Source organism: Misgurnus anguillicaudatus, chromosome 13 (genome assembly GCF_027580225.2).
Source record: "Misgurnus anguillicaudatus chromosome 13, ASM2758022v2, whole genome shotgun sequence".
NCBI classification, from domain to species: domain Eukaryota; kingdom Metazoa; phylum Chordata; class Actinopteri; order Cypriniformes; family Cobitidae; genus Misgurnus; species Misgurnus anguillicaudatus.
The window spans coordinates 21,655,565-21,674,592 of record NC_073349.2 but is presented as its reverse complement, the minus strand read 5'-3'; the positions used below and the strand labels follow the sequence as shown (position 1 = coordinate 21,674,592).

General features: G+C 38.5%; 2 protein-coding genes across 6 annotated transcripts in view; both read left to right on the top strand.

The window, feature by feature from the left end:
- Positions 1 to 19,028, top strand: part of LOC141369302 (nicotinamide/nicotinic acid mononucleotide adenylyltransferase 1-like) — a 92,637-nt gene that overhangs the window by 58,292 nt on the left and 15,317 nt on the right. The window contains exon 1 of one of the 2 annotated variants that reach the window (XM_073875385.1): positions 8,095 to 8,169. The exons of the other annotated variant lie outside the window; for it this stretch is intronic. The gene's annotated coding sequence lies outside the window, so the exon portion shown is untranslated. Of the gene's footprint in view, positions 1 to 8,094; positions 8,170 to 19,028 lie in introns of those variants that run through there. 2 annotated transcript variants of the gene reach the window in all.
- The window catches only part of LOC141369303 (nicotinamide/nicotinic acid mononucleotide adenylyltransferase 1-like), a 47,771-nt gene that overhangs the window by 25,437 nt on the left and 3,306 nt on the right, over positions 1 to 19,028 (top strand). For 3 of the 4 annotated variants that reach the window (XM_073875387.1, XM_073875386.1, XM_073875388.1), the window contains 3 exons: positions 11,540 to 11,673; positions 18,130 to 18,313; positions 18,567 to 18,628. In XM_073875387.1, coding sequence (XP_073731488.1) covers positions 11,559 to 11,673; positions 18,130 to 18,313; positions 18,567 to 18,628 — 361 coding nt within the window. In that variant the 5' untranslated portion in view covers positions 11,540 to 11,558. Of the gene's footprint in view, positions 1 to 2,914; positions 3,492 to 11,539; positions 11,674 to 18,129; positions 18,314 to 18,566; positions 18,629 to 19,028 lie in introns of those variants that run through there. The other variant, XM_073875389.1, reaches the window with a different exon arrangement.

Here is a 19,028-nt window from a genome sequence, read left to right as displayed (position 1 = left end):
ACAACAAAGCATTCTTTTATTTCACAAAACAATATATTTGAGATATTATTTGATAGACTAGTAAGTGTGGATTAAGGATGTTTAAAAATCTCTAGCCTGGTGGTCAGGACATGAATGGATCAAATCACCAGATTTGCAAAGTTGTATTTATCTCCACATATATCATAAATAATAATTATCATGGTAACTTTGCAGTATAACACATTATATATTTCCTACGATGTATATATGATTTCCAAATTATATACGTAAGTATTAAACAGCAATAAATGTCTCATCTATCTCTATGGCTCTGGCTGAGTCTTTCTTCACTTCTACCCAACGTGACATCATCGCAGAATTGCGTTAAAAAAACCGTTAATACCAAAAACGTAAAAAAAGTGGTCTTTAAGACCATTTTTGAGACATTTTAAAAATTATACACATATCTTGAGTGATTTATGTACCCATTAATCGACAGTGGTGGTTAACCTGCAAGACACACTTTAAATCTCTTTCTCTTAAGTTTATTAAGATAGATGAGGACTCATTTACTGCTGTACAGAGAGTGAATGAAAACGCAGTCTTCTGGCAACAGTGTGTTTTTACATATTTCATTGCTTTTTGTTAAATTGCTCTGTTTAAAACACATTTGGCATCACATTCATGATTTTATGGTAAAATGACACTCTTTCGCGTCAATCCACGAGCATTTAAACCATAAACAAAGCACTTTCACTTTAAATGAGCTTGAGCAGCGCAGCAGAACCCACGCAGAAACGATTGCAGCACTGTTGCTACAGAGCCGCGAGCTCGCGCTCCTCATGCGGCAGGGTGCATGCTTGTTAACATGGGCGCTGAAAAAACATGCGCCGCTTTCGCACTGCTCACACTTGCTGTGAAGCCGGCGTGGACTGGAGCCACTCGCGTTGCTACTACTCAACGGCGCCGTCTTTTTGGGTCTGACGAATCGACGCGCATATTTTGCGTCGACGTATTTTTTGCGTAGACGTCGTCGATTACGTCGACGCGTTGTCCCAGCCCTAGAGAAAACGGAATTTGGGAAAAAATAAAACGGAATTTGGGAAAAAATAAAATGGATTTTATAGGGCCCTATTAACCCATAACCTAAAATGCCTAAAACCTATGTTATTCCAGGATAAATACCCTTATCTCCTGAGGGTTTTCAGAAAAATACTAAGAATTGTCAATGTCTACCAAAAAACTTAATATCTGAAGTTGAGTTGTTTTATTTTTGAATAAAAAGAATACAATATGTCTTTTCTTATTTTATAGTTAAAGTAGAATTTTTGTATATATTTTTTTAAATGTTGCAGAAGCACTTTGTTCCTACGTGAACTACCTCTTTGCACTTCAATAAAAAAAGCCCTTGTGGATTTTGACATGTTTTGCAGTAGTTTTTTGGGGAGAGTTTTTTCCATGCAAAGCTATCGAGAGATATACCGACCATCGAGATATTGCAAAATATATCGAGAGATAATTTTCACTCCATATCGCCCAGCCCTAATGTGACTCCAGTTGTGCCCACTGTCGTTTAGCAATCGAAAAAAATTTAAATATAATTGCATAGAGTATTTTGTATTATTTAGCAATTGGATGGAAATGTGAAAATGCAGATATTACTCATTCTAATGCTCTCCGAGTAATACACATAACAAAATATGTTTGGAGTTACATATTAACTCTTTCACCGCCAGCATTTTTTAAAAAAGTTGCCAGCCAGCGTTTTTCATGATTTTCACCAAAGTTGAATGCCTTCCAGAAAATGTTCTTCTTTAAATATGTAAACATACAATATACCAAATGAAAGAACAGACCCTCTGCTTTCAAACAAAAAAACCGTTTCATCCTACCTGCAGTGGTTCTTTTGTAATCAGCTTTTGAATATGGGTAGGTTTCTGCAAAAACACCACATTTTGAGCAAAAGGCAGAGATAATTCCATTTTTGTGACTGACTTTTCATAGAGATCCCATTCAGAGCGATCTTTAAAACAGACACGGACATGCAGCCGCTTGCCATAGGGCAATACTTCCGGGTTTAAAAAGTTGCGGAAGGGCGCCACCTGGTGGATAATAGCGGTATTGCGGAAAGACAGAAAATCTCGTCATTTGCGGGGAAGCGTTTTCTCTTAATTGACGAGATATCTCGTCAATGGCGGTGAAAGAGTTAACAATGTCATAGTCATGTATATTTATTTACACACTTGTGAGTTATTGACAACAGCAAAAATATTCTCTGTCTAAAACATTTTCTTTTAAAATCACGTTTTTTCTGAAAAATGGTACTTTCGCCACTACTCTCCCCTAAATAAAATCCAAACTTCATTGAACTATTTAAAAGCACAGTAGACTGCTCACAATATGGATAATTTATGGAGTCCACCTGTTTAAATACTGTTAAAATACATGGGTTATTATTGTACAATAAAGAAATACTTTTGGTCCACATATCTTTGGTCTTTCCGGGCAGCTTACTCGCTTACTTGTAAAGTATGTGTAGCCGAGAGCGACGGGTTTTACAGCAATATTAAGGCTATTAGAGAGATCATTAAAAAATAATTTGTGTAGTCTTATTTATTACTAGTAGGGGTGTGACGAGACACTTTATCCACGGGACGAGACGATATTTTTACACTTTTTAAGAAATCCTCAGTAGCTGCGTTTACATGGACATTTGTAATCCGTTTAAATGATCAATCTGAATAAAAATGCTCCATATAAACACCTCAATCGGACTAAAAAGTGCCAATCTGATTAAAAATCTAATCCGCTTGTTAGGGGTGGTTTATATCGTTTGTAATCCGCTCAAAATGACATGTATACACTTGATCGGATGGATGACTGAAACTGGGATGCTCTGCGCATGTGCCATCTTTTCTTTTTTTAATGGCGTTTGGTAAACGCACTGAAAGGTGCATTTCCGCCACCTACAGGACGGGAGTGTGGAGCATATGCACACGTGCAATGACGTAGAATTGCCGTAATGACATGTGACGCAAATAACTCGAGTTTGTTTTGTTGAAGGAAGTCACAAGAAGTGATTGTCTTGTTAATCTTGTTCCTATTATCCTTCCAATTCCCCATAAAGTGATACAAGACAGCGTTGTCTAGGGCCCTATAATTTCCGCGATCACGGAATCGCGGACGGAATCGCGGAATTGGCTAATTAACACGGAATCTAGTATAAACGCGGAACTTCGCGGAATTTTACATATTTTGAATAAAATTATGTTTTTGTGTGGGAGACGAACGTATGTCTGTGGGAAATGCAGACCGGGGGAAGTAAATCTGGGCGACACGCCCCCTCCCGTCGTTTCAGACCTCCTCCAAAACACTGAAACCATGGCGAAGCGGCTCTCCACGACTCTGCTTTCGTCAGCGAAAAAAATAAGAAATTCGACGCTAAGCACTTAGTTCCGAGCAGGTCTCACATGACTTTTATGTGACCGGAGAACTGTTAGTTTGGAAGTTTAGTCAACACTCTGTTCACGGTGAGCGCAAAGATACATGCACTCTCTCATCCATGTCTGTCTCACTGTAGCAATGCTGACATCGCGGGCACGCGCGTCGAATTTCTGGGTCGAAGAATCTGTTTCAGCCCACGCAGTACTTTTAAATGTGTGTCATGCAATATCCACTTTTCGCCGCAAGGTTGTAGTATGTTTTTACTAAATACGACAATAAATAGGTCAAGTCCGACCACCGGAAGCGTTTGATATTTTTAACTTTCAACTCGGAGGTGTTTTTAATTCACAGCAGCTGTTTAAACATTTGCGTCGCTTTCAACCGGGCGGTGTGCTTCCAATAAGCTCTGGTCTCTAATGAAAGGTAGATGGACCCAAATAAATATCTTTTATCTTGGTCCTAAAACATTGTAGTCTGAGTCTATGGTTGAGAAGGTATTTAAATAAACCGCGGAAATTTGGTAGTCACGTATCTATTAATAGACTACAGTGAACGCTCTGTCAGAACGTCCACTGCAGGAATCGTTCTAAAAACCATGGTTACCATGGGTCTGATTCACATTCCAACTAAATTTTGATGCCCATTCCAACTAAAACAGTAAATGTTTATAATTTATTTTGAAAGTACTAACAAAATTCTACCTTCTGTTAAAATTTCATGCAAATATCTGATAAAATGAGAAAGTTACAAGCAAAAACTTGTGAATAAGCAGCATTTCGGTCACACACATTCAATAGACATCCATATATAACTTTTTCCCCTGATTTCTAATATTAAAAATATCATAACTTTCTCAATACTCAACAGATTTTTACAATCCTTGTTTCTTTGCAAATGGGAATGTCTGCTCTGTCTAGTCATGTGATAAATTTAGAGTTTTGGGGTTTTTAAAATTTTGTCATCATACCTACTCACTGTACCTCTCTCACATGCACGCGCTCACCCATCTGTCCGAAGTGCGAACACAAATCCTCATGTATTTGTTCAGTTTTATGCATTTCAAGCGAGCTGAGGCAAACTAACTATCCCTCGCATTTAAAATAGAATCATCTACATCATCGCGCCGCTCACGGTCTCTCTTGAGCTCGCACGTGCAAATAGCTGCGCGCTCATGCTGTCCTAAGTCAGATCACTATCCTGTGTATGTTTGTTCAGTTTTATGCATTTCAAGCGAGCTGAGGCAAACTAACTATCCCTCGCATTTAAAATATAATCATCTGCGTCATGGCGCCGCTCTCTGTCTCTCTTTCGCTCGTGAAAAGAGCTGCATGCTCATGCTGTCCTAAGTCAGATCACTATCCTGTGTATGTTTGTAAAGTTATATGCATTTCAAGCGATTGTGTATAAAATATGGATCGCGTTCCGCTGGATTGATGTGTTTAAGGCACTTCTGAAGGCACCACTGTGTTGACACCTTGTTGTAGCCTCCTCCTGCAACAACACTAAAAAAAACAATGCATTGAATTGAGTTGTGTGTGCGCGTGCGCGCGCGTGTGTATGTGCGTGTGTAAATGCATCTTTTAGTCATTAAAAGTAATCCTGTTATCCAGTTTTCCCCCAAATCATTTACATTTTAATCATTAACATTAAAAGGCACACTCTTTTTATGACTAAAATAAAAGTAAAGGGTAAAAAATATAATTGCCAAAAATTAAAACGGATAAAACGGAATTTGCAAAAATTAAAACGGAGAAAACGGAATTTGGGAAAAAATAAAACGGAATTTGGGAAAAAATAAAACGGATTTTATAGGGCCCTAGTTGTCCGGTCAGTCCATGATTTATTCTCTGATCCACAAACGCGTGTGTTTGGACTCGCTCTCGCGAACGGTCTCTGCAGCACTGCGTGAAGTAGGCTAAAATACGCTTTTTGGGCACACGTGAATGGGTGTTTTTGTTGCTGCTTTATAATCAGTGAGGCACAAAGCAAATCTTGAAGCAGCGTGAAACTATATTTGTGCAATGTGCGCATGTCAAAAAAAAAGATCAAATCTGATGTAAATCTTGTGTCATATAAACACGCACATCAATCCGATCACATTATTAAGTGTTCATGTAAACGCTGTGATAGGATTTATTAATCGGAAGGATTTTAATCCGATGGAGGCAAAATGTGTCCATGTAAACGTAGCTAGTGATAAAATAAATGAATAAGAAACTGAAATCGCGTCATTTTTAAAAGTTTTAACTAATCAAGGACTGTCCCTAACAATTATTTTGCTAACTGATAATGCAGTAATTTGTTATTTTGGGTAATAAAAATAGACCCAAGTGAGCAGTAGCCTTTAAAATTACATAATAACGAAGATGCAATAATAAATTGTTCAAATAAAGTATTAAAACCAAGTTACATTAAACAACATTACATTAACACACACATTACATTTGTGTCCTGTAAATAAAAAGCATTATGTATGTATTATAACAAATGCCTGTAGGGGGCGATAGTGGACTCGTCTCGCGAACAATCTTCACTTTCACTTTAGATGGAGAGAAATGCTCATTTTAGCCAAATAATGTTTAAATCCATTTTAATATTTAATATATGTCCATTTCTTTACAATAGAAATGATACAGCCACCTTCATTTTTTAGCAAGAACATGCAGATATTAAATCATGTACTCTGAGTGAGGGTTTAATCTGCGGAGACTTCTGACAATGATCAACAGACAAACACAATGCGTCTCAGACTTCACACAAGTTCACAAACGAACATTATTGGAAACCCAAACAAAAAAGCAAACGATGTAAAAGACAAATATAATGCATGCACTCAGGACTTGACATTAACTTCTTTGCTCACCAGCCGAAGTGGCTAGTTGTTTTCCAAAGTTACTAGCCACTCAGTATCTTCACTAGCCACAATACGAACATTATTGGAAACCCAAACAAAAAAGCAAACGATGTAAAAGACAAATATAATGCATGCACTCAGGGCTTGACATTAACTTCTTTGCTCACCAGCCAAAGTGGCTAGTTGTTTTCCAAAGTTACTAGCCACTCAGTATCTTCACTAGCCACAATACGAACATTATTGGAAACCCAAACAAAAAAGCAAACGATGTAAAAGACAAATATAATGCATGCACTCAGGGCTTGACATTAACTTTTTTGCTCACCAGCCAAAGTGGCTAGTTGTTTTCCAAAGTTACTAGCCACTCAGTATCTTCACTAGCCACAATTGAGTTGCTGGCAAAATACATTTTATATGATTAAACTTGACTTTGGCATCCTAAAATGACTTTAATTTGAGTAAATGTAAGTGATTTAGCTAGATTAGATCCAGAATGACTTTCAAATGCAGACTGACCCCCCAAATTAAGACTACATTATTTAGCTGGTAATATCAGTATAGATCATATCATATATCTAGGTGCATGAAAAACGTGTAAGAAAGGCATAAATAGATAAACTTCTAATGAATGTATTAAAAGTGGAGCGGGGTGTAGAAGGTTAACTGAAAAGATAAACACAAAAACCCTAGATAAACACTTTAAATATTTATTAACAACAGCAGTAAATTTGATATGCTTGATCGTGGTTTCTGTTAAAAGTTATGTAAGACTTTTAATGGCAAATGTCGAGAGGACATTGTTGTTGCACAACATACATTAAAATGGTGCGCAAACCTCTCCACTGGTGGGTTTCCTTTGATTTCGGACAAAACTAGGATGTGTGCATTATTGCCCAGAGAGTGTGCACGCACTTTAAATCTCTTCAGTCACTCCCATGCACTTGTTTTATCTTTCCCGAAGTGTACGTGTGTGCGCTCAGACTGCGTCTCGTGCATTTGCAAATCCATCAGCTCTCGCGCTCTCCCTGGTAAAAACGGTGGCGCTTTGGTCCGCTGATCACACGCGCGTCTCAACAGATGGTCTCAGTACGTTGCGCTGGGTGCAGGGAGTGCTCATGGAAGTTGTAGTTTCCCAGTATCAGTTCGCATTGTTTATAATTTCGCATAACTTTTAAGAAATCTACAATAAAAAAAAGTATATTCAACCAGCCAAAGTGGCTAGTGGGATTGGCTGTCTTACCTGCACAGCCGCAACAGTGTTAATGTCAAGCCCTGCATGCACTGTAAGAGGTTCTAACAGAAAGCTGCATCCTCCGGAGGTCGCATATGCAGGCTGCATACGTCATCAAGGTTTATTGCAGTTAATTATCTGAGCATTACATTCGCAAGTCGTGAGCATATTACAAGTTGCGATTAACTAAATAATTACGGTAGTAAACTTTATAATTGTTAATATTCTCTAATAAGTCTTTATGAAGTAAATGCAGTTTAAAAATGCGACCTCCGAAGGATGCAGTCTTTTATTTGAGAAAGGGCCAGCATTTCACCTCCACAAAAAATCTTGCGAGACACATTTAATCTCGCACGAGATCTCGTCACACCCCTATTCGGTACTGTTTATCTAATAAAGATGCTAAGGTCTGGTTTGCTACTGCTAGCACGTCATTGCTTTTTGCGTAAATGTTGCGCAGAGTTAAGGTTCTTGAATACGAGGAGACGACTCACTCACCGGATTTACGCAACTCTGCCACTCGCACACTGATCATTTGTTGAAAATACTGTTACATCTGTCACATTAAGATCCAATATTCATACAAACTTTACATTTGTGGTGGGTCGTGTTGTCGCTGAACAACATTTCGCTGCGTTTGTGGGTTTAGTAAAGTCTGTAGGTCTGTAAGGTCCGTGAGGCAGTTTTACAGCAACATCAACTGAAATAGGAAGCACGAGAGTCTGTTTGTGTTGATTTGGTAAGAGCTAAACAGTTTTTAGCTGGTTGACACATTATTACCTAGGGCTGGGTATTGTTAGGAATTTCACAATTCGATTCGATTCCAATTCTTGAGGCTTCGATTCGATATTGATTTGTTTGCTTCAATATCATTCAATAATAAGTAGATACACAAGTAATTAAGTACCTGAGTAGCCTATATTTTAATTTTAGCTGTTGGTGCAGGCTTGAACGGAGTGCAGCTGCTGTTTGCCATCTTGCTGTTTTGGTAAAGCGTGTGTTGGTTAAGCGTGTCTTGTACAACGCTGAACGCTCTAACTAGAGCAGGGCTATTCAGTTAGTTTGTCATGGGGGCCAGTTCATGAAAAGCATCTCAAATAAGGGGCTGAAGATATATCAGTGATTATGACTACATTTTCCTATATTTAAACTGCATAACAACAAAATCAGTGCATTGTACAATAGGCTTTTTCTACAAACATGTATTTTCAAACTGCATACAACAAAATTAGTGCATTGTAAGATGTCCAAGTAGGCTTTTTCTACATCCAGACATGTTCATATGTTGTATTTTAAAACTGCATAACAACATAAGTGCACTGTAAGATGCTTTACATTTAAAGGGGTTAGGGGTGGGCAATAAATCGGTATGATAGTAATTACTGGTATTGTGTCACGCCATGATATGGATTTTGCAAAACCGTTGATACCGGGGTTACATATTTTAAATTCTATTTTTGCACTTAGCCTATCAGGGTTCCCGCAGGGTATTAAAAAAACAAAAACTAACCCTCAGAAAGTTATATCTTTGGCCTTAAAACGCCTAGGACTTAAATTTAACTTTATGAATGTTATTTTTTTAAGACCCCGCGGGAGTTTACCCGAGTCTTAAAAGTCATACCTCCGTTCACGAGATGCGCTGTCCACAGAAACACAGAACGAAAAGCTCCGATCGCACTTCAATCCATTTTTAATCATCATTTTTTTAAGAGGATGCACATAATAGTGCACGCAAATCCTGCCAAAGACTATATTTCAGGTGTTGTGATCTGTATACAGCGAGTTTGGCGAGAAACAAGCCCGTGGCTTACCTAAGCATTACCAGGTTCTGAAACATAACAGGACCTAGAAGCGAACAAAATCAACACTGCTTTATTGAAAATCCACTTAAACAGTCGGGTTGTCGAGTCCCAAAGCACCAACAGCGCGTCAACAGTGTTACACATTTAGGAGGCTTTTTTTTACTTCACTGCTTCAAAGTCGTTTAACGGTGTACTCCCTTTTCACTCAGACCTGCTATCAGCCCGGCACGCGCTCGCGATTGGAGGACGGAAAGCAAGAAATTACCGTAATAAACCATAATTTGCCAAAAAGTGCAACTTATCTTCTTTTAGGAACCATTCCTTTTTTGATAGCGCAAATGGTTGAGGAGTTACGGTTAAATGAATAGCGCTTTCAGAGTGCTTTAGCGGATAACGTAAGCAACGTACCAAACACATTAAAAACAGACTTTAATGGTAAATTTCGTTTTCTTAATGCAGATTTATTCATTAGAGAGGCTATTAAACAATACATAGTGCATATTTACGCATAAAAACGTATGAGTGGAGTGTTTTTGTCAATGTAAATCTGCTGGTTAATTAAATTAAATGCAATAAATAAATGTATTAATATAACTAACTTGTATTAATAAACTGCAATCATTAATGCGGTCAGGGATTAATAATTATTTAAAGTGAGATGGCATCTCCCATCAGATGTTCATATTAACAACAAAAAGAAAATCTTGTTCTTTGCAGACACAAGATATACACAGCTTTAAAGTTGTTGGATGTAGCGTAAAACATTGTAATAAGGCACATAGCCTACCAGCAAATGACCATACTAATTTCCATACTTTCATACTTCCCATATTAGTGACAATATGCATAAGAAGATGAGTCCACCCATCCACACAATGGCACTTTTAAAGGAAAAGATAAAAAATCATGTCTATGTCCAATCCCTCACTTATTAGTAACATAAGGTTAAAAATACAAATTTTGTCCGTAATTTAACTAAGGTTTACTACAGTGTGACTCCAAAATGTTTTCCCTTATATGGCAACATACCGTAATACCGTTATACCGGCTGAAGAGTGAAAAATACCTTGATATGAATTTTTGCTCATACCGCCCACCCCTAAAAGGGGTAAATAAGAGCCATATCACACTCATTGAGAATTTGACTTATTTACTCACTTTAGTACACATAACAAAAAGTTTACAATATGTAACAACATTGTTTTATGCTGTTTTTGTCAAAGCTAATTATTTCACTACCCCTATTTAAACTACAACAGCCATCTTAATAATTGGCAAACATTAGTCTAGCTTCTAATAAGAGAAATTACACTTTTAGATTTCGTTAGAGCAGTAAAATCAGGTGTATGTTTGTCAGTAGATACGCGTTACTACTGTTACTAATCGTTTCAATGCGTTTCCTTTATTAAGACATCTAATGTCATTGTGGATAAGCAAGTCATTATTGAGCCGACATATCAAACAACAACCGTCGGAAAAGGCGGTTTTGTAAGATGGAAATACAAGAAGTTAAAACAGCCATAGAGTCCGTGGTCTCACCCCTGTCAGTCATCCCGTCTTGATATGCGGGCGCGAGCGGCTCAACACGTGACACAGCTGCTCGCGCCAGTCACGTGACTCGCGCTCTGCATCTCATGCTGTAACAGATGCACGCTCATCAACTCGTAACTGTAGGGCCCGCTGTCCAACTACATTTATTTTAATTCTACATTTATTTATTCTAGAGATGTCTTTTTCACAGACTACATAAAGGGCCGGATCAAATTACCTCGGGGGGCGGGCGCTAGAGTTTTGCCCACCCACAGTGCCGCCACTGGCCGGTAGGCTGAATCGATTCATAGGATTTGATGAATCGATATTGAATTGAGGAACAAATAATTGCAATGCATTGATGAATCGATATTTTTACCCAGCCCTATTATTACCGCACATTTGTGACATGGTGTTAAATCTTATGATGGAAACATTTTTTAATATTTTAGACCCTCGGTCTTTCACTTCACTTTCACTTACATGAGCCTATAACCTTTGACACTAATAGAAAATATTCAGGGTTTCTTTAAATGTTTCCTTTTTCTTGTTTACTTGGGTAACAATATCGTTAGTAATGTAATTGCAATTTTTACACAACCTTTTTTTAATGAGGAACGTCCATATACTTGCAGTTGTTAATTTATTAACATGAATTTAAAGTTTTTACCTGTATATTTATATCTAGCTTGTTATCATTGTTATTTTTTTCTGCAGGAAACATTTTATGTGATCAATGACATCGCAAGAGGAAATCAAAGTAGTGCTGCTGGCATGCGGGTCGTTCAACCCCATCACAAACATGCACCTGCGCATGTTTGAACTGGCTCGCGACCACCTTGAAGACAGTGGTACGTGCAAGAAAATATTTTTTTTTCTGGAATACTTTATTCTGATTGGTCTGTCTGATTTGGAGGTCTGTTGTCCACGGATAACAATCAGTTGTGGCTAGAAGGGATACAGCTACAGCAATCTTGTGAAATCTTGCAGCATGAGTGCTGTTTTCTTCCTAATCCTACCCCTAGACCTAACATTTCACGGGATCTAGTTGTATCTGTTGAGTGGTGCTACACTACTGATGCAGCTAGCGATGCATTCAAAAGATAAATGATGGATGGAGATTAATCTTCTTTAGCCGTTTAAGGCATATTTATAAACTTGTTGCCAACAACACATCATTCTCACGGTCGGAGCAGCTCTCATACAGAGATACACACACTGAGGAGAACTACGGTGGCTTACAGAGGACACACATATACGCGAACGCGTTTACAATAGCTTACACTTTGGTGCCCTCTTGTGGCTTACTCGTATGCATAACACAAACTATACAACATTATATACAACTGAGGACATTATAAACATATCTACTACCCCCACTTGTACTCAGGTTGCTATGTAACAAAAATAGAAGATATAAATACATGTGGACCCTTTGTCAAACACATATTATTCTCCAGCATTTTCTGTATACTCTAATTTCTGTTCACATGGTGTTTCTCTGATTCTACAGTCTTGCATATTAAAACACTGTAGTATCTTGTTAGTGTATTTTTCCTGTGTCATTTTTATACACCCATCTGACAGGTTAAAGTCAATACCCAGAAAATGTTTCAATTTACCCAAGTCTTTCATCTTAAACTTTTCTGCAAGCATCTCTTTCACTTCTTTCAGCCTCTCATGATTGCTTGCAGCAATGATTAAATCATCAACCCATGTAATTATGATCACCTTTTCTCCTTTCGACTCTTTGCCATAAACACAGTGGTCAGCTGCGTTTTGTGTGAATCCGTTCTCTGAAAGACAATCGTTTAAAATCTTATTCCAGTTTCGCCCGGATTGTTTCAAACCGTAAAGTGACTTCTCTAGTTTGTACTATACCTTCTTTCTCGTGGTAACCTTCTGGTGGATTGATGTAGATTTCATAGTCTATGGGAGCATGCAAGTATGTGGTTTTCACATCCATTTGATGCAGGAGTAAATTTTCTTGTGCCGCTTTTTGTAGCACGACTCTTACACTTGTCAAGTCCGCAGTTGGCGAAAATGTCTCTCCATAGTCTATTCCCATTCTCTGGTTGTAACCTTTGGCCACAAACCTGTCTTTATACTTGTCTTTTCCATCTACATCAGTCTTTATAGAGTAGACCCATCTACCCCCCACTGTTTTCTTGCCGATGGGCAGTGTCGTCGGGGTAAACGTTTTGTTTTCGTTTAGAGACTGGATTTCTTCATCCATGGCTTTTATCCATTCTTTTAAGTTAGCTAACCTCATTGCTCCCTCAAAAGTCTGTGGAATGCCACACACCACTCTGCAGCAATAATCTATTGTGATATTCACCTCATCATTATCACTGTCTTCAGTTACAATGTCATCCAAGTAACTCAGTGTTTTTCTCTCTCTGGTCGGATATCTTCTACTCTCGGGTTCACCATTTGTCACATTTTGTGATTGACTGCAGTCACTAGATCTGGTTGCTTCACTTAGACTATCACTATCTGTACTTCTACTCTGTACACTTGACTCTGGAGCAGTTTCTGTACTCTTTCTCTGTGTAGTAGAGCTGCAAATTTCGACTATTTTTTTCAACCGATTAATCTATCGATTATTTTTTCGATTAATCGAATAGTCTAAAGATTTTTTTACAAATAATAAATGTAACATCTGCTATTAATGCCAACATTTTATTGAAGCATTTTCTCAATTAAACAAATACACAAACAGTGCCAGTGCCAAAGAAAATATAACAAATCACATAAAAACAAGTCCAACATTAATTCAGCCTAACATAAACAGTGCAAAAGGGGCATTATTCACCTTAAACAAATAAAATATATTAATTTTAAAGAAGTAAAATAAAAATAAATCAAACTGAATAATAACTCCTTATTAATATAAAAACATGTCCCGCTCTTTATTGTTCCCGCCCTAGTGCTAATCATAAACTAATGAAGAGTCATCATTAACTACAAAATGACTCACATGAAATCATTGTTTATTAATACATTAACTAAAAAACATGTCATGTTGTACTTAATGATGACTCTTCATTAGTTTATGATTAGTACATGCATTTACTCAGCATTAGTTCAGACTGAAGTAAAAATAAGTTCATTGTGATTCATGAACCCTTATTATAAAATGTAACCATTATATTATTACTGTTAATAATATTACTATCAGTAGTAACGTTACTGCATTCTCATTTAGCATCAACTTTAACATTTAACTTTTCTTAAGTCTTGGGTAAATACAAATTTAGTTAGTATGATCTTCTAATATTTTATAAACGGCGTTTACGCTGCTGTTACTTTAAATAAACGCATGTCAGGAATACCTAACGAGACGAGCTTTTATAATATCTGCGCACATAGCAAAAAAATAAGCTATGGGAACTCCGCGCTGCCAGCTGGCTTTCAGTGCACGCGGGCACATGCCTATCTCAGTGTAACAGTAACTTATTATTTCATAACTTCTTAATATAAAAAGTTAAACATGTCCCGCTCTTTATTTACTGTTTCAACATAGGCTACTGCCCAGACGCGACGCAATGTCGTGTCTGTCAGGCGTCTCGCAGGCAGCTCATATTAAACTAAGATGTAAACACAGCTGTATTAAGCACAATATATGCCTGCATTGATTCTATTGTTGTATAAAAACTTACTGTAAAATTTCAAATACTTACGCTGCCGTCGCGTCATTTTGAGGTCGGAGAGCTCCAGGTTGTTTTCTTTTAAGATGATCGTGCACAGATGTTGCGCTGCTGTTGTATGCCATTTCAGTTTTACACAGTATGTGTTTTATTTGGTCTCTGCTTAAAGTATTCCCACACTTTTGATCACGTTCTGGCTGTTTGGTATAACACTTGTATTATCCGGTCGGAGCTGAAGCCGCCTTCATTTGAAAACGTAAACAATGCGACGCATCGACGCATTTCCGGCAAATCGACGTAATTACGTAATCGACGTAATCGACTACGTCGACGTGTCGTTCCAGCCCTACTGTAGTCTCACCAGTCTTGGGTTTCACTCCGACATAAACATCACTTAGATCTTGCTCACCTGTCTGTGTCTGTTTTTCCGCAGCCGCTTTGCTCACAAATTTTACTAGTCTGTGTTTTTGTGCTTTGTATCTGGATGATACACCAAGTACGCTGGTCTGTTCTTGTCGTAGCCTACAAAACGACCTTGGTCACATCTGGAATCAAATTTTCCTTTTTCCTGCTTGTTAGTGTAGCATACAGATCCAAACTTTTGCATTTTTGACACATTTGGCTTCTTGTCAGTTATAAACTCATAAGTGGTCTGTCCTGTACGCATGTTAAAACATCTGTTGCGTACCGCTGCTGTTTGTATTGCATAGTGCCATAGTTGCTTTAGTAATGCACTTTTAACTAACATGCACCTACCCATCTCAAAAAGAGTACGCCAGTTTCTCTCTGCAGTTCTGTTTTGGTGCGGGGTATATGGAGCTGACGTTTCATGCCTGATTTTGTTTTTCCTCAACAATGCTTGAAAGTCATTGCACGTAAACTCAGTTCCGTTGTCAGATCTTATGCACCTCACTTTCCCGTAAGGGGATACATCCACTAGAAATTTTTCAGTAGCCTGTACAGTGTCACTTTTCTTCTTTAGGAAGTATACAAACACTGCGCTTGAATAGTCGTCAGTGAATGACTTCACATACTTGTAACCGTCCATCGATTCATTAGCTACTGGACCTGCAAGGTCTGTGTGTACCATCTCTGTAAGGGTGCCTTTGCTCTGGCATCAGGGTCCCGATTTCTGGTTTGGGCAAACTTCCCCTGAATACACACCTCACACTCTTGTTTGGGTCTGCCAGCTTTACCTTTGATCTCCATACCTTCGACAATACCCTGCAACTTAACAATGTCTTCATAGTTACAGTGACCTAAGATCTCATGCCATGTTTGTATGTCATGGCAGGCATTACACTTATCATTAGATTCAGTTCCAGTATGCAAATAATATAACTTGCCGTAAACATGTATGTTAAATCTGTTACCGTCTCTGGTTATCAGGGTGTCTTTGTTTTTTTTAAAAAGAACCGTAGCCCCATTTGCGGTCGCTGCCTTCACTGAAAATATGTTTTGGGGGTATGATGGCACAAACAAAGCGTCTTTTAACACTGACTTGCGTTGCTTTCCCCCGCTGTCGATGAGGAAAACCTCTGCATTTCCTTTCCGCTGTGCGATTCCATTGCATCGAGTGCCGTCTGCCAGCTCGATACTGTATGTCAGGCCTGAATGTGCTGTCGAAACTCTTGAACATGGTTATGTCCGTGATGATATGAGACGTAGCCCCCATGTCCACTATTAGACCATTTTCCTTGATGCTGCACGTTGGCTGCCGCTGGATACGGGTCTCTCATCTTGAAAGCGTAGTCCTTGACATCCTCTGAGGCTCTACTCACACCATCTTTTCTGTCTTTAATGTCCTTACGCCTACATGTTGCGTCTTTGTGTGTGTCTCTTCTGCATATACTACACCACACTTTCTGTCGAAATGCTCTAGCTCGATGACCTTTGTTACCACACTTAAAACACACTATCTCAGCATCATCTTTGCTCCACTAATGTGCGTTCGTCTTTGTGGGTCGCCGTCCAGCTTTCCCATGAGTTTTCATTACACTGTTGCTCGACTCAGCAGCTTTTATCTTTTCAGTTTCTTCAAAATCGCGTAGTTTAGTCTTGAACTCAGCAAACGTGATTTTGTCATCTGTATGCGCCACGTGTATTGTGAATGGCTTAAAACTCTCAGGCAGTCCTTTTTAAGACCATAGCCACTAGAAGTCCGTTTCCTAATGTTTCACCTGCGTTACGCAGTGCCGTAATGGCGATCTCTGCTCTGATGATATAGTCCATCACACTTTCATCGTTTGCTTTTTGAAGCGACGTCAACATGGTGTATAAACGTATTATACGGGGCTTTCCCTACCCTGCATAATATCCTCTCAGTATTTCTAGAGCTTTTCTTCCGTCGTTAGGCGCATCTCTCATAACTAATGATAGGCTTTTATCATCTAACATTAAAATGAGTTCAGCATATGCGTCTGCATTTTTCTTTGCATCCGCTGCTCTCTCAGCTTCTGACTGCGGTTCTTTTAACACCGTGTCTTTTAGTCCAGATAAATGAAAATGTCCCAACATTTTAGTTTCCCAAAGCTCATACTTTTGACTCATCTCCGTCGAACATCAGTCGAGGCATATTGTACGTCCTCCATTGTTCAGCCATGTTAGCACGCTGTCCGTCGCGACTTTCTAACCAGTGGAAAACAAAAACTCTTCCGAACAACTCCTGTGCCCATAACCTGTTGAGTTGTGCTACACTACTGTTGCAGCTAGCGATGCATTCGGAAGATAAATGATGGATGGAGATTAATCATCTTTAGCCGTTTTAGGCATATTTATTAACTTGCTGCCGACACATCATTCTCACGGTCAGGGCAGCTCTCATACAGAGATACACACACTGAGAGAACACTGAGGAGAACTACGGTAGCTTACAGAGGACACACATACACGCGAATGAGTTTACAATAGCTTACACTTTGGTGCCCTCTTGTGGCTTAATCATATGCATAACACAAACTGTACAAATTATATACAACTGAGGACATTATTAACATATCTAACAGTATCCCATCTAGCCAGAACCGCTGTTTTCATCCTAATACTACCCTCAAACCTAACCCTAAACCCAACAACTCGCCAAATCTTGCAAAGCTGTATCCCATATAGCCAAAACCTACAGGAATTGAGGCTTTCAGTGATTTTACTTTGCGAAAGTTGCGTTGATGCAAAAATTTTGTTTTAAAGATCCACTGTGTAGATTTTTAGCGGCATCTAAAGATTTTATGGCTCAGCCAACAGCTCACCCCTCCCTTTTGAAATGCATAAAGAAGAAGCTACGGTAGCCGCCTCAGGACAAACAAATCATCATCTGAGACGACGTATTGAAAAGACTTGTGCTATAGAACAGTTTGTCCATTTAGGGCTAATGTAGAAACATGGCGGCAACTTCCATGTAAGGGCACACAATGCACCTTTAATATTTAACTGTTTAATAAAAGCAATAAGATACTCCAGACTAGTGCTGTTATTCCACAATACAGCACAGCCTCTCATGCCTTGCTTGTAAAAATCCCTTCAGGGTGATATAAGACCCCTACAAACGATATATTATCCCTTACTTGAACAGCGTAGTGATAGTCTTCAAAATCCATTTGTGTAATACACAATATTTTTCATCATCATGGTTTAATGCATATTTTTGTTTGTTTATTTCAGGAAAATACAGGGTGGTGAAGGGTATAATATCTCCAGTTGGAGACCGCTATGAGAAAGAAGGTCTGATTGACGCCTCTCATCGGTTGAAGATGGCCAGACTTGCCATCCAGAATTCTGATTGGATCACAGTGGATGAATGGGAGTGTCAGCAGCCAGAGTGGGTGGAGACAGCCCAAGTAGTACGGTGAGAATCTTTCAGATCACATGTTTTTGGAGAATATGGAAATGGTTTCATTTTGGTGAAATGAAAAAAAAAAATCCATGTCACATGTTAAAAAGTTGTGGTGTTTTGATTGGATGTCAGCCTAAATCATTTTGCACAGAACAACCTTTATCATTTTAAGTGATGGATTTACCACTTAATTTGCATCATTTACATTTCTAAAGAGTGGCACTAGCTGTCACTAAAAGAATGTTTTTCTATGATTTTTTTAAAGGCACCATTATGAAGAACTCATTTCCAGTGAGAACAACAACGATGATGTGGACACAGTGAGAGGTGGGAAGAGACGAAAGCTGAATCAACACGAAAGCATCTGTCAGAGTTCATCTTATATTAACACAGAAGAAGATACAGCAAATGATTGTTAAATACTTCTACCCCCGGTTTTACAGACAAGGCTAGTCTTAGACTAAAACACATGCAGTATTATCTCCTTCTGACATCACAAGGGGAGCCAAATTCAGGGTTCCCGCGGGGTCTTAAAAAGTCTTAAAAAGTCTAAAATTCAGAATGTTAAATTTAAGGCCTTAAAAAGTCTTAAAAACACCCAGATTTTTATCCCAGGTCTTAAATTTAATTTACCCAAGTCTTAAATTTCTTACCTCTTTTCATTCCCAAAAAGCGTTGTCCGCAGAAAATAAAATAGTAATTTAAAACGCTGAAGAATTAACTTAAT